Source organism: Balaenoptera physalus (assembly GCF_965194825.1).
Source record: "Balaenoptera physalus genome assembly, chromosome: 11".
Lineage (NCBI taxonomy): Eukaryota > Metazoa > Chordata > Mammalia > Artiodactyla > Balaenopteridae > Balaenoptera > Balaenoptera physalus.
The window spans coordinates 982,905-997,954 of record NC_138896.1 but is presented as its reverse complement, the minus strand read 5'-3'; the positions used below and the strand labels follow the sequence as shown (position 1 = coordinate 997,954).

The 15,050-nt window shown below is 60.8% G+C and overlaps 1 protein-coding gene across 1 annotated transcript; it reads right to left on the bottom strand.

Annotated features, from left to right (window-relative positions):
* Positions 1-689: 689 nt before the first annotated feature.
* Positions 690-6,744, bottom strand: FOXF2 (forkhead box F2). The gene is made up of 2 exons (XM_082413698.1): positions 5,227-6,744; positions 690-2,258 (listed from the first exon to the last, which is right to left on the bottom strand). Exons 1-2 carry the CDS (start codon positions 6,377-6,379, stop codon positions 2,092-2,094), a joined length of 1,320 nt encoding a protein of 439 aa, XP_082269824.1. The 5' UTR covers positions 6,380-6,744; the 3' UTR covers positions 690-2,091.
* Positions 6,745-15,050: the final 8,306 nt, after the last annotated feature.

The following is a 15,050-nucleotide window of genomic DNA, read 5'->3' as shown; positions in this document are numbered from 1 at the left end:
AGCCCGGCGGCCACAGCCTTCCCTCCCAGGTCCTGTCATTCTCTGTATAAACAAGTTACGTGCAAGTGTTTAGGATATAAATTACGACCATGCCGGCTGCCTCGGAAGGAATGTAAACACAGCACTGTGGTCAGAGCAAACTCTGAGACTGACTTCATAATTTATAGCAGCCCCCAAGTAGCCCCGAATAAAAGAAAAAAAAAAATCCCTATTTAACTGCAAATGTGATAATGGGACACAACAAATGTTTAAATCCCTGCTTAATTTTGGAAAATATAGAAAGGAAGCCTAAAGATTAGGCAGATGGTTAGGACTTTTCAAAACAAGATGTTTTACTGAGACTGTCTTTGGACTGAAACTCACTCAGAATACAAAATCCCTGTGTGGGAGACGCCCACCCAGTGGTATCCGTTCCTGGTGACTGACTGACAGACAGTGCTTGCAGGGAATGAGAATAGAAGGCGAGTTCTCAAAAGCAAAAGCAAGACCTGGAGAACCTCTCTGCTCGCTCTCGGGTCCATAGTTGCCAGCGCTGCCCGTGAGTCTGCGGGGCTGGTCAGAGCAGGCGGGGCTAATGCCCATCGGCCTGTTTCCTTTCTTTTTTGTCCAGAGCTTCAGCAGCTCTGCCTGTAGCATCTGTGATTGGGAAGCCTCAGGAAACCAAGCGAGAAAGGAAAGGGCTCGGAGGGAATCCCGAGGGAAAGCATCACTCCCTTGCGAGGGAGAGGAGGGAGCAGGCTGACTAACAGGGAGACAAGTGGGGGCCGGCGCTGTCCCTGAACCGGAGCGGGGACAGACATCTCGTCCTGCTTCTGTCCCTGATGCTCGGGGACTGCCCACGCCCTCCACGGGCTTCCCCCTCTGCACGAGGGGATCTGACGGCCACCCAAGGAGCCGGGGCCCTTGCACTGGGCACCTACCCCTTGCTCAGAGCCCGGCTGGGCCGAGGGCAGCCGCGGGTGATGTTCTGCCCCATCACTCCACCCTGCGCTGGTGGCGAGAGGAAAGAGCAAAGGGCAGAACTCGCCGTGGGCACAAGAAAGACAACAAAGGGGGCACGAAACTTGGTTTTCTCAAGCCTTTATCCTGCCTGGTTTTCTTTTAAGCTCCTTTCACCTTCTGTTTTTTGTTTAGCCAGAAAGAGCGAGGGTGAAGGAAAGAAATAATAGAAAACGTTTCTTATTCTCTTTCTCTCCTGAGAAGACCCACAATCAGAACCCGGCCTGTGCTGCTCAAGGCACAGACCCCACACCACGTCAATTACATGACTTAGAAAAAAAAGCCCGCCCAGTGTAGAGTTGCACTGCCCGCTGGTGAGGAGACCTGGCGATCGGATGCCCGGGGAGGAAAGAGATCCCCCAGCAACTATTTGTTATATACATTTTATTGAAAAAATTTTACACCAAAATAGTTTGGCAAACTGTAAAAGTATACGTAAGTGCAAATATATCCTCCTTTTAAAATACAAGCAAAGTGTGAGTATACACGAAGGTCATAAAAATATCTTTAAACTATGGTGGTAGAAAACAACCTTGTAAAAAACGTTGTATTGTCACAATACTGAAGACCACTCTCTTAAACTAGACACATTGTTGCTAAATACTTCCTTGATCATGTTCTTTGGCACCTGCATCCAAAGGTAGTGCTTGGCAAAGCCCAGCTCTCCCCCTGAGCCAGGCAACAAGATGAGGCTTTCTTGCAATCTTGTGCTCGGCACTGCCTTTCAGAAAAGCACACGCATTTTCCATAGACAAAGAAACACACACACACAGCCCCTCTGCGTGTTTCAGACCCTGATTACTGCAGGCAAGGGAACCCCCGGAGTTCCATGCCTGTGTTTTCCGCGTGGTGACTTCTCACCACCTCGGCTAAGGAGCGGAGTTCTCCCTTCTCTGGGAGCCTGCACGAATTCGGGGCGTTACCTTGGGGCTGTCCTTCTGCCAACGGCAGACAAACCTCAGCGCAGGATGCTTGCCTGGCCTGGGGACTCTGGCTGAGTGACTGGTGTGCTACTGGCAGCCACGCTGCTGCAGGAGTCCGCCTCAGCCTCGCCCCGGGGGCGAGAGGGCCTGGCCCGGCCCCTCCCTCCGCTCACATGACACAGGGCTTAATGTCCTGGCAGACGCTCTGGTGGTGGTGGTGGTGGTAGTAGGGGCCGCTGGCCGAGGGGTGGAAGGAGGATATGCTGTTAAAGTTGAGGACGAAGTCTTTCCTGTCGCACACCGGCGCGGAGTGGTGCTGGTATCGGGGGAGCCCCACTGCGAGGAGGGAGAAAAGAAACCTTTTCAGAAACGTTTCTTCCGCTGAGGACGGGGCACATAATTTTTGAAAACTTAATTCAATTTTTGACTCCCAGGGGGCTGGCCTTTTTGTCTATTGCGGTAAAACTGCGAGAAGAAACCCAGCCCCAGAAGCTTCTCAAAGTTTCAAACTGTAGGCCACAGGACGACTCAGGAATCCCGGCTTGGGGTCTCCTTTGGTTTCCACGGGGCCGCGGAGCACGGTCCCCGCCAAGCCAGGCTCTCCGTGCCCGGGTGTCCGTTACTCCCAGAGGCTGGGCGGGGCTCTAACAGCCCCTGGGCCCGGTCCCTGCCCGCAGGGCTCCAGCCGGTGCTGCCGAGGCCCAGCCCCTGCCCCCGAAACACCACGGTCTCCCCCGATTCTGGTTTCGAACCCCCCCTGCCTTATTTCCCAACCAACTAGCCGGCTCCGAGGAGCAGGCCCTGCGCGCCAGGGGGGTGACAGAAAACAATCCCACGGCCAGAGAAGGGCCGAGAACAAACGCGCGCATCTCTGTGGGTCGCGCCTCGAGGGAAGCGGGACCCCCGGGGAGCAGCGCCTGCCCTTGGGTGAGAGCTCGGCTGCGGCCCCTCTGCCGCGCGGGGAGCCTTTGGGAGAGCCGGGCCGGCCCGCAGCCTCTCCCCGGGCCTGAGCCAGGCCTCCGGGCGCCGACTTTTGCTTTTGCTTTCTCGGCGCCTCCGGCCCGGGGGCGCAGTTGGCCGGGCTTCCGGCTCGCCGGGCCCCGCGCTTCTCCCGGCCCGGGCCTCTCTCGGGGCCGGGCTGGGCTGGGCCCTTTCCCCCGAGGCCTTTCTAGTCTCGCGTGCGCGGCGGGGACCGCCCGCCCACGCGGGTGCAGGGCCGGGTCGTTCTGCGCGCGCGAAGACCTTACCCGGCGGCCCGCGGCGCCTCGCCCGGCCGCATCCAGCGCTCGCTGAGCCACCGGGCGGCCCCGCCATCAGCGCCCGGCAACACCGACTGTGGCCAAACGCGCGCCCCGACGTGAGCCGTCGCTGCCGCGCAGGTGCGCTTGCCCCCGCGTTAAAGCACCTCGCGGTTCCGGTTCCCGCATCTCTAGCCGGCGGGCCCGGCGCTTTGATGGGACCGAAGGACCTAAGAGCCCGGCTCCTTCTTGAAAGGTTCTCGGGAGGCAGAGAGGCCGCGGGGCCTCCCCGAGCAAGCGGGCCTGGGCCGCGCGGGGGTCGTGCTGGGAGCGCGCGCTCGGGGCACCTCCTCGGCCTTCCCGCTCCTCGAGGGGCCCTGGGCTCTCCGTCGGCCGCGGCCCGGCCTGGGAGACGCCAGCTAGCCCCGAGGGGAAGAGCGTTCGAGGGGGCGGGAGCCAGAGCACGGCTGGGGGGTGGGGAGAAGCAGAGCGTCCCGGCCGGGCCATGGCCTCCTCGGGGCTCCCAGACTCGGCCCGGAGGGCGCGCGAGCTCCCGGGGGGGCTGGCAAGGCAGTGTCCCTTCTCCTCTAGACTGAGTCGTGCTCCCGGGTGCCCGCGCTTCTGGGACCCGTGCGTGCGCGCGGTGTGTGGCGTGGGGCGAGGGCGGCCTCACAAAATGGTCAGAAGGCAATTTCTGCGCGATTTTGAACGTTGAGGGAAGTGTTTCACGGCAGCCGCGGAAGTTTCAAGGACCCGCCTCGGAGTCCGGGTTGCGGCTGAGCAGGGCGGCGGGAGCGGGGAGCGGGGAGCCGGGAAGGGCGCGGGTGGGCGGGAGAGTGCAGAGCGCGCCGCCAGGGCTCAGAGGTGATTGACAGCCCGTCCCAGGGGGATTTAAAAAAAAATAAGAGGGGAGGGTCGCCTGTGTTGGTTACTTGTTGAAATTCCCATAAAACTGAACAAGACTCCGCTCTCAGTGGGTTAAGTCAGGCTAAAATCCTCTCCGGTGTGGTCCTGCCCAGACTGTCTTTGTTTAGTTAACCTCTGAGACCCGCATTTAAAAGGCCTATTTGGGAAATTTCACCGTCCAGGGAACCAACATCTTTAGCCCATTTCTGGGCTTCCTTTCTCCCTGACGCTCTGCCCCACACCGATGCACGAACATGTAATGTAGGTGTCTTCGTCCTGCGAACCCTTTTCTAATCGGGGCGGGTGAGTGTCAGCTACAGCCCCCGCTTGCCGGGCAGACCAGCCTGCCTCCGAGGGGTTAATGTAAGGGTTTATCTCCACTGTCCCCATAAACCTGGCTAAATATTCAAATTCCCTCCTCCACCCCCATCTGTCCCCTCCCACCTTTCACCGCCTTGGGCAAGTCAATAAATTTTCATAATCGGCAGCCAACACAATTTACACCGTCAACACGACAAGGGGCGCCCAACGGGCAGGCGTTTCTCAGGGGAGCCTCGCTGCGGGCCCCAGGTCCTGCTGGCCTAGGCCGGACCCATGTGTCATCAACTTGGGTCCACTGTGGGGGGAGGCAGGCGACTCCTCCACCGCTTGGCGCCTCTCCTCCCTGGCAACATTTCCCTTTTGTGCAGGGTCCTGGAACCCCTCTGCTTTCCTGGCGCCCCTCCCTCCTTTCCCCTCCTCTCAACCCTCGCCCAACGGAGCCCCTCCCCACGCACACGGCAGGTACCGAGCATCTCCCTTCTGGACATTTACTTTTGGGTGAAAGCACAGCAAAACCAATTTGAAAAACAGACAAAAGAAAGCAGCCACAGTGCCTTGGCCAAGGTCCCCTAAGGCCACAAGGCTTCTCCCTAAGCTAAGTCAGGCCTGAGATTTGAGCCCTGCAGTCCGTGGGGACACTCGGAGAGCCCGAGGACGCAGGCACTTGACTCCATCCTCCTAGGGGTGAAAATTCTGGAGGCCTGGTAGGGGCAAAGCCTGTCCGGGAAGGCCCGGTGACCCCGACCCCACCCCCATAGGGTGCCAGTTTCCCCTGGGCCTCGGCCACCCAGAGCGGGGAGGCCTAGAGGCGACGCCCCGGGGGCCAGGCCCCGTGTTACCTGGGAGGTCCTCGCGGGCGTTCTGGTGCAGGTAGCTCTGCTCCAGCGAGTAGGTGGACATGCTGGTGTGCAGGCCGGCCGGGGCCGCGGGGGTGCCGCCCGGCGTCAGGGCGGGCGGCTGCTTGAGGTAAGGCGAGGCGCCGGGCGAGCTCCAGTGCGCCGCGGGGCTGGTGTAGGGCGAGTGGCACTCGATGGCGCTCGCCACGGCCGGGGACGAGGGCACGGGGCTGCTGCTGCTGTCCGGGCCGTAGTCCCCGCCGCCGCCGCCGCCGCCGCCGCCCCCGGCCGCGCCGACGCCCCCGGGCCCGGCGGGCACCGGGCAGCTGGCCATGTAGGTGGAGCCCGGGTTGGGCGACATGTGCGGGACGTGGTGGTGGTGGTGGTGGTGCGGGTGCGCGTGGCCCGGGGCGCCGGCGCCCGCGTCGTAGCCCGCGGGCATCATGTCGAGGCCGCCGTAGCCGCCCTGCCCGTGGCAGCCGAGCGGCGCCGATGGGGGCGCCTGGAAGTCGAAGCCCTGCGGCAGCAGCGAGGCCCCGAAGCCCAGGCCGCTCACCACGCGGTGGTACATGGGCTTGAGCGCCTGGCACTTCCGCCTGAAGCCGCGCGGCCGGCGGCGGAACGAGCCCTCCTCGAACATGAACTCGCTGGCCGGGTCGATGGTCCAGTAGTGGCCCTTGCCCGGCCGCCCGAGGCCCTTGGGCAGCTTGATGAAGCACTCATTGAGCGAGAGGTTGTGGCGCACGGAGTTCTTCCAGCCCTGGTAGGCGCCGCGGAAGAAGGGGAAGCGCGCCTGCAGGAACTGGTAGATCTCGCTGAGCGTCAGGCGCTTGGCGGGCGAGCTCTGGATGGCCATGACGATGAGCGCGATGTACGAGTAGGGCGGCTTCTCGGGCCGCCGCAGCCCCGAGCTCGCCTTCTTGGCGCCCGCGCCGCCGCCGCCCGCGCCCCCGCCGCCGCCCGCGCTCTTGCAGGCGTTCGGGGCCGCGCCGGCCGCGCCGGAGGAGGAGGCGGACGACGACGAAGACGAGGCGGCCTCCAGGGCGGCGGCGGCGGCGGCGGGCGGCGGGCTCATCAGGGCGGCCTGGAGCGCGCCGGGGCCCGGGCTGCGGGCGCGGCGGAGCGGGGCCGGCGGCGGCCCGCCCTCGGAGGTCATCGGGGGCCCGGGAGCGGGGCCCGGCGGCGGGGGCGCGCCCGGGGCCGGGCGCGAAGGCGCGGGAGCGCGGTCGACCCAGAGGCCCGGCGGGCGCCCTAGCCCGCCGCCCGGGCTGCAGCCGCGGCCGCTCCGAGCCAGCGCTCCGCCGTCGCCTCCCTCAGCTCCGCCGGGGCTTCTGGCGGCGGCCGCGGGCCGGAGGCGACGCCCCGCGCATCCCTCCCCGGGCCTCGGGCCCGGCCTGCGCGGCGGCCTCCGGGCCGCGGAGCCGGAGCGGCCGGGCGCCGGGCGGCTGCGCGAGCGAGCGGGGACCGCGGCCGGGACCCCGGGGACGAGCCCGACGTCTCCCCTCAGGAGCGCGGCTCGCTCTGTCTCTCGGACTTCCTCCCTCCCGCGCCCTCCCCCGCCGCCCTCCTCCCCCCCCGCCCTGCCCCCTCCTCCGCCGCCGCCCCGGGGAGGGCGCGCTGGGCCGGCGCTCACTCCTCCCCCCCGGCCGGCCTGCCCGCTCCCTCGCTTATCTCTCTCCTCGCTCTCCGGGGTCCCCCTCAGCCTTTTAATTCCTCTCTCGGATGCTCCCCGTCTCCCCCACCACCCTCTTTCAATCCGCGGGATCGCAGGCCGACTCACATTGTGCCGGGAAGACGCCCCACCCCGCCCCGCAACACTCGACCCCCGAGACTTTAGGAAATCGTCTTTCTCTTAGTCCCGGACAGCGCCCCTGCCCCCCATCCCAAAGCCAGCCGCCCCTGGCGGAGCGGACCCACCCCTTCTCCTCCCCCTTCCCCCTCCTCCCCCTCCCCCCTCCTCCCCCCTCCTCCCCCTCCCCCCTCCTCCCCCCTCCTCCTCCCTCCCCCCTCCTCCTCGCGGCCGGTCCTGGGCCGGCCGAGTGGTGCTGCCGCGGGTGCCGCCGCCAGACCTCCTTAGCCGCTGCCCCTGCGCCCGCACTGACACCGTCTGTCAGCTCATTTAGACATTGCCGCCTCCGCCACACGCCGGGGTGCCCGCGACGCCCAAAGGTAACGTGCCAACCCTCTCTCCTGTGACGGGCCTGCGGGCTCCCACCGCTGTTAGCAGAGGGCAGAGGCCAGGCTCCTTAAAGACTCTCCTTTTTAGAGACCCTGGAAACGTGGTCGAATAGGACTCCTGTTTGCATTTGTTTCCACTTCCTTTCCGTTTGCCATTTGATGTTTTGTGCGAAATGCAGAAAGAAGGCCGCGCCGAGTGACATGAGTGAGATAGCTGTATTTGTACCCAGTCCTGAAGGGGTGTGCAGCTGTCACGGGATTTACACCCCCAGGCCCCACGCCGCCCACCCAAGCGTGCCTGCCATCTCGAGCCTGGCTTCCGTGGGACGACACCCCACCCAGTGTGGCTGGGTCCTCTCCGTCTAAGTAAGAGGCTGGGAGAGAGGATGTGCCCTCGGAGGAATCACTCCCAGTGAGACTGGACAGATAGTTATTGGATTACACGTGCAAGGAAACGTCGTCTGACCAGGGACGGGGCTGGAAGTGGGAGGAGAACAGGAGGCCTGGGAGCCTCCGGGGCCGCACGGGGCTGATGGGGGGAGGCCCCCAGGGGAGGTGCTGCGGACCGCGGACCGCAGGGGCGGCGGGGCCGGGCGCCCCTCTGCGGCTGCTCAGAAAGGACCGGGGTGCAAGCACGCGCGCTGGGCAGGCTGGGGAGTCGGGGCGGGGGCGGGGAGAGAGGGAGAGGGCGCCAGGTCTGGAGAAGGGGGGCAGCCAGAGCCCCCGGGTGGAACAGGCCCGGGGCAGGCCCTGGGGCTGCACCCGCTCGCCGTGCCCAGGAGCGCTGGGGTTGCTTCTGGCCGAGTGTGCCGGTGGGGCAGAAGAGGGAGGAGAGGGAGGAGAGGGAGGGGTGCGAGGGGTGCGAGGGGGAGGCGGGGGGCTGGGTTGGGCTGGCCCCAGACAGTGACCTGAAGTTGAGTGGAAGCAGGCTTTTTCCATCAAACCCTGCCTGGATACCACACACAGAGACCGAGTGTCAGTTTACTGCCCTGAGCCCGGCTCCTTTTCCCTAAGCTCCACTGTAATTAGACAAAGAAAACCTAAATTAGCTGAACAGGCGTCGACAGCTTCCTCCAGAGTACCCCTGGTACCTACATGGGAATGTGTCCCAAAATGGCTTGATTGTGGCCGCGGGTCAGCTGAGAAAACACGGCCCAAACGAACTCAGTTTACTGCTCATTTCCAATAGAAAAAAGAAGCAAGCCGCTCTTTTCCGGATGGGATGTTTTGGTTGAGTTGGGGAAGGGGGTTTGCAGTTGTTTCCACTTCTAAGAATTCCTTTCTGAGTGACTGGTGAGCTTTTTTTTTTTTCTTTTTGATAGGGCCCCATTAATTTCATGGTATTTTTTTCTCTTGCCCCTTTTGTCATTTTACAGGGAATAACTTAATTATAAGTGAAGTGGAAGTATTCAATAAATAGAGTGTGTTCACTAAATCAATGCTTTAAATGTCTGAAAAATAATGAAATACAATAGAAACTGGAGTGAGGAGAACAGAATATCTGAAAAGAGCTCCCCTGACACGGCCTTCTCTCTCTCTCTCTCTCTCTGTGTGTGTGTGTGTGTGTGTGTGTGTGTGTGTGTGTGTGCAAGCAGTGGGAAGAAAACTGGCCCAGCTGAGAAGCAGAGGGACCAGGAAGGCAATCGTCTCATTTGGAGATGGGGGTGGTGGGCACTGGATCTGGGAAAAATCCAGCAAGTGGACATATCGCTGGCACTGGACCCTCTCTGATTATCTGCACCTGGGAATTCTAGGGCCTGGCTCTCAGGCCCTAAAAGGTTTTAGGACCCAGAGAGTGAAGAATAAAAAGCACTGACCCTAAAATCCAGGCAGGGCTAGTAATAACCTTACACACCAATAGTTCCCAGTTTTGGGGTCTTTTTGAGAATATGATGGAAACTATGGAGACTTCCTCCAGAAAAAAATATTCTCAGTTTGCCTGGGATTTTAGGGGGTCCACAGATACTCATTAAGAACCAAAAACTCTATACATTTTTAGTTTCTACCAGTTTGTCTGGTTCAATGAAAAAGGCTTTAAAAAATCTCCCTTCCCATCCAAGTGACAGTGGTATCCATTTTACCTAAACCCTCTGAATTTGCAAGAAATGCCCACTTATAGTTTGGGCAGTCTTCCAGAAGGCCAGGCAGGTCCTGGAAAGGCAGTAGGCTTTGGAGAGCAGGTCTGCAGAGCTGGAGCCCCTCTCCACAGGGGTCTTAGTGCTGCCCTGTACTCCAGGACTGTCCGGAGGTCGGTGCCCTTCTTAGTTATCTGAGCAGGAAGTGGCCCTTCTTCAGACCTCTTTCTTGGAGACTCCGCTTCTGCCTGTGAAAACTGTTCCCCTGGCAGAGACCCCCCCAAGTCTAGAAATGTGTTCCATGTAGATTTCACAGGCATAAGCCTTTACATTCATATCATGTGACCGCCACGTGGTCTCAGTACCTTCCCCTTTAGGGATAAGGAAAGTGAGGCTCAGAAGGGTCAGACGATTTGCCAAAAGTCACATGTGGGCAAGTGACAGAGCTGGCCTGTAGCTCAGTTCTGGGGTCTCCATCCAGTGTTGCTTCCACTATGGGGCAGCAAAACAAAGTCTCAGAAGTTTGTTTTAATTACTGATTTATACAGATCTCCTGGGTGAGAATGCATGCAATAACCAGTTATGTCAAACTCTCTGTCCCTGGCAGGAATACCTGAATTTCTGCGTGGGAGACGGTTGAAAAGGAAAGTTGTGCTTGTCTCTGAAATAGCTTTGCTCAGGAGGCTGCCCTGTCTCGGAGCTCTTCCTGATTGACTTTCACTGTCTTATAAACAACAAAAGTCTTGACTTCTTTCTTATGGGAAGGAAAGGTATGGTTCCTTAAAATGACTGCAGATCTGGCCAGGCGCTCCTCAGTTAACCAGAAATACCAGGGGTGCCCCTGTATTTCTCAGAAATACCCTGAGCTGACCCCTGGGGTAGACTGTCTCCATCTGGGCCGCGGATTCCTTTCTGCTGCAAACCCCAAGGTCCCGCCCCTGCTCCAGCGCAGGGAAATGTAAACTTCGTGAAGCCTGGGTTTCTCTGATTTTGTCCTGTAATCGGCGTTTTATTCTAGGAAATCTCTTCATTATTGCGGTTTACGTTTTATGTTCTTAGCGTGCTTCCCCTGCCGCGTGGGTTTTACATGAAGTGGCTTAGACTAAACCAGCTGCCCACCGGAGAGACCCACCCTGTTGGCGGCCCTCTGAAACCTCCCCTCACGGGCACCTCTGGCCCTGCGGCCGCCCCTCCTTGCCCAGCCCAGCAGAACTCCGACGCAAAGCGACCACCCTTCCAGCCTGTGCTTTGGTACAAAGTTAACGTGTGTGTCGAGAGGCCTTTCCAGACAGCGGTGGGCGCTGCATGCTGAGGCCTAGGGGGTGAGCCTGTGTGGGGAAGCGCCCCAGAGGCCAAGCTAGAAACGCTTATTTATAATAGAAAATGCGGCCACGGCCGCGAGGCCAGGAGGAGGCGCCAGGGCGGGCTTGGAGAGGGCACCTGGGCCAGAGCGGTAACGGCGGGAATTTTACACCCTTGTGGACGTCTGCTCGCCTTCCTCGGTCCAGAGCCCCCAGACCTCCGGGTTTGCAAGCAGCCACCCAATTCCAAATGTTTATTTAGATAGATTCTTCCGCTCTCCAACGCCTGTGTTCCGGGCAGGGCTCTTTTTATAGCCATCTTCCTGAGAGATCCGCGGATGGGCCCCAGATCCCTTGCGCCTGGCGGTGGGCAGACTTGATCACCCTCTTGGCGGGAATCGACGGTGCCTGGGGAGGCGGAAAGGGGTCCAGCCTGCCAGAGCCCCTGCGGAGGCCACACCTCTTCCCACCTCTGCGCTGCCCGGGCTTCAAGGCCCAGCTTCCTACCCTGGGAGACGCGTTTTTGGGGTGGTCCCGGGAGCCGGCCCGTCTGCCCGGTTCGGCTCTGCAGTGGACCGGCCTTGGGCCTCGCGGACAGCCTGCTGCGTTTATGTGGGGAAGGCCCGGGGCTTGCGAGGAGGGTTTCCATGGCCGGGACGGCCACTCCTAACAGGCAGCTTCCAGCGGCGAAGGAAAATTAAGGAAGCCTGTCCCACCCGTTCCCAGTCTTGGGAGAAAAAAAGCGGAACAATTGTGGGTGGGGTGCCCCTCCGCAGGACCACCATGAGGCGGCTTGGGTTGCTGGAAGGGAACCCCCAATGATGACACAGAAACCGTGGAGCCAGGCTGTGTCTTAGTGAGCCCGAAGTCCCTTCCCCTGCGCCCAGCCTGCTGGGCCCCTGCTCTGCAGCCCCCCCCCCATTAGGAGGCCCCGTGCCCCGCTTCTGCTTCCCCAGGCTCGGGAGGAAGGTGGATGGCATGCTGGGCAGGGCCGGCTGGCGGGCGCAGAAGGAAGGAGGGTGCGTGCCCAGGGCTGCGGAGGCACCGACCAAACGCTCGCGCTCGGAGGTCGCAAGGCCGCGCCTCGGACGCACTCCGACACGACGGAGAGGCCAGACCGGCCCGCTGCGGGTCCGCGGGCCTGGAGGCGCCCTGGAGGCACCCTGGAGGTCCCAACCCGGCCGCGGCAGGCTTTCTTCTCGCGTCTGGCTGGCCTCCTCCCCTCCTGCCCTACCCCCCCCCCCCCAATAAATAAATATCCCCCGGGGCAGCGAACCCCGCGGGGCCCGAGCCGCGATGGATGAACTTCCTGGAGCATCAAAACTCCCCTCCTGTCTCCCCGCTGCGCTCAGGATATGGGGCGCACTCGCTTCTCTTCAGAAAAGGAAACGTAGCTCTTCCAAAAATATAAATCAGCTCTGACGTCCAAATATTTCTTTTGTCCTCCAGCATCCTCTGCAGGGATAAATAAAACGTGCTCGGCGCCCAGAGCCCGACTCGGGACCTCGGGGCGCCCAGACGCCGCCTTGGAGGAGCTGCCTTTAGGAAGCCTTCCCTCCGACCCATCCCCCATTCCCCCCCCCACCCTGCCCCCCCGTGCCTGGTGGTCGGTCCTTTCCGGAGGCGGCCTGACCCTCTGTCGCCCGGGAAGCCCGCAGGAGGGGGAGGGAGTGCTCGCTGGTGCTGGGACTGAGAGGCCGGGAAAGCACCCGAGGCCGCGCCTAGACAGGCCCCAAGGCCGCCTCCCCAGGCCCACCTTGCTGTCGAGGTTCGCGTCTTCCCAAGGAGGGAGCGGCCGCAGGTTCCCCGTAGCAACCCCAGGGCAGTCTTCTCTGCCCGGCGGGAGCAGAGGGCGCTGAGACGGACATCTCTGAGGGCTGCAGCTCCACAAGAGGGTAGAGGCTGCGGCCTGGTCCCAGGGGTTCCCAGCCCATCCAGCCTCGAATGGTTTGACCCGAATCATCTTTACGCGCCCGCCCCATTTCCCTCCTCCAATTTGGGAAAGGTGGACGGACAGGTTTTGGGTTGGGGTTCGAAAAGAAATCTATACCAAGGGAAGGCACATGTAGCAGGGCGCCTGAGGAGCTGGCATTGGAGCCCCAAGGAGTCGAAGTAGAGCATCCCAGGGTCCGCTTTTCACCCTGTGCCCTGACACACTGGTGTTGGGAGCCCACCAGCCTTTATGCCGTCACCCCCCCCGCCCCCAATAAATCACCCTGCAGCGCCCCCGCCGTGCAACCTGAAGGGCTTCGGTGGCGGCCGGTCCAGGCGAGGCGTCTCCACCTGCCCGGGACCCCCTCCCCGCCTCCCCCTTGGCCAGGAGGTTCTGGTCCAGGCCTAGGGCTCCAGGCTGCGTGGTGGGGGGCTGGAGAACAGCCCCCCTCTCTCCAGGGGGGTCTTTATGGATGAGCTGCCTCCAAACCCCCGCCCCAAACGCCCCAGAAGGGTTTAGACGATCCATCACCCGCCACTTCAAGAATGCTTCCTTCCTTTCAAACAATCCTCGCACACCAGACGGGCTGCGATGGGGAGGGGCGCGCACTTGAAACGGGAACGCTATATAATCAACGTCCAAGCCATCCCGCAACCTTTCGGAAACAGGGACTCAGGCCAAAAATCCCTCCAGATGATTTACGCGGCCTGGTCGTCCCTCCCTCCACGTGGACTCTGCCCTGTGCCGGCAGCGCAAGGCCAGCGCACAGCCGGCTCCGAGGCGCGTCCACCAGAGCGTGTCTCTGTGGGTGGTTCGCATTTTAGGGGAAAGCGCTTTTCATCTCGGGGTTCAGGGCAAACGGAGTCTCGGCCTGGCGGGTAACGGCGTCCTTGCTGGTGAGAGGGGTGAGCCGGGAAGGCCAGGCATGGTTTCCTGGAGCCGTCAATGAGTGTCACCCTCCAGCCGTCCGAGAAAGTCCCTGGTGTCTCGGTCCCTGGCTGGCCTCCCCTCCTCCTGGGCGCCCGCGTGGAAAGAGCGTGAGTTCCTCTCGCTTCCGCTGGGTGGCGCCAGGCCCTCGGGAATCGCCGTCCCCGCGGGTCCCTAACCCGCCTCGCGCGCCCAGCCCCGCAGCCCGGCCCCAGGCGGACTGAGTCCTGTAGATATACTCGCTCACCTCGGACTCGGTTGGCCACCTTAGGACACACCCTGCTTTCCCGACCCCTCCAGCCCTTAAAATAGAAGGTCAGTCGCATGCTTGGGACCCCTCCACGGAAATGCGCCCTCCTTTGCAAACATGCTTGGGTCTTGCTGAAGAAAGTCTGGCTTCGGTTTGGCCCTTCTGGTTTCCCACAGCCAGCAAGGGGCCGGGGCGGCGTCTTCATTTGCAGCCCGCCTGGAGCTCTGGGAGCCGAGGTCTAGCAGAAAACAGACGACAGACAGACGGCCGGGCACCCGGACAAGCCAGTCTCTTGGTTCGGGGAAGCGCTTTCTGCTCTGGACCACCGCGAAGAGGCTGCAAGACCCCCTCTTGTCTTCTGGGTCTACAGTGACAGAAAGACAACGTTTTGCCTTTATTATTTCTCATCCCTTTTAACTAAGGAAAGCACCCTACACTTGTCCTGGCGAAAGTCTGCAACGTAGAAGGGAACTTTGGGGATCCTTTGGGGCAGGCTGCATACCCAGGCAGGGTAACAGGCAGGGTAGTGGTGGGCTTGGGAGTGGAAAGGCCAGGTCTGCTGGATTTGGAACCGGAGACCAAGATGTCCCCTACTGGCCCTTCCTCTGCGACACCGAGTCAGGAGCTGCACTTTATCTTTTAGGAGATAAGAAGGCATTCTCCATGTAGTCTGACTTTTATTTAAAAAACCCTAAAAATTAACGGTATTCAGGTATACCTTACATACAATAAAATGAAGAGGTTGAGTTTTTATTGTTCTTTTTATATTTTTTCGTACTAAAAGTTTCATAGCGCACAGAAGTGGAGGGCTGTATACCCATCACCTGGATTTAACAGTTACCAAGATTTTGCCACACTTGCTTCATTTATCTCTTGTCTGTCTCTCTATTTTCATTTCTTGCTGAAATATTTCAGGGCAAATACAGATGTCGTGTTTTTAAAAGGCACCTTATTACTCTTCCCCATGCCCTCCGGCTCTGGCTCTCTCATACCTAAAATTACATTTTAGTGCAGACAAGCACAGTTCCTTAGGGAAGCTGGAAATAGGGCAGGGACATTGTTTCTGGATGTGTATTTTATAAGCAGAACTCTTTATCCTGCTGCCCACTCCCCCCAAGTGACTTCCAGCCCCAAGTTTCTTGGCTTTTCCCTGCCTGCTGGAG

Excerpts from the sequence above, each read along its gene's own strand:
- FOXF2 (XM_082413698.1), bottom strand. The coding sequence starts at position 6,379 with ATGACCTCCGAGGGCGGGCCGCCGCCGGCCCCGCTCCGCCGCGCCCGC. Across the intron at positions 2,259-5,226 it reads CGCCCGCGAGGACCTCCCAG|TGGGGCTCCCCCGATACCAG; the intron begins GTAACACGGGGC and ends CCCTCCTCGCAG.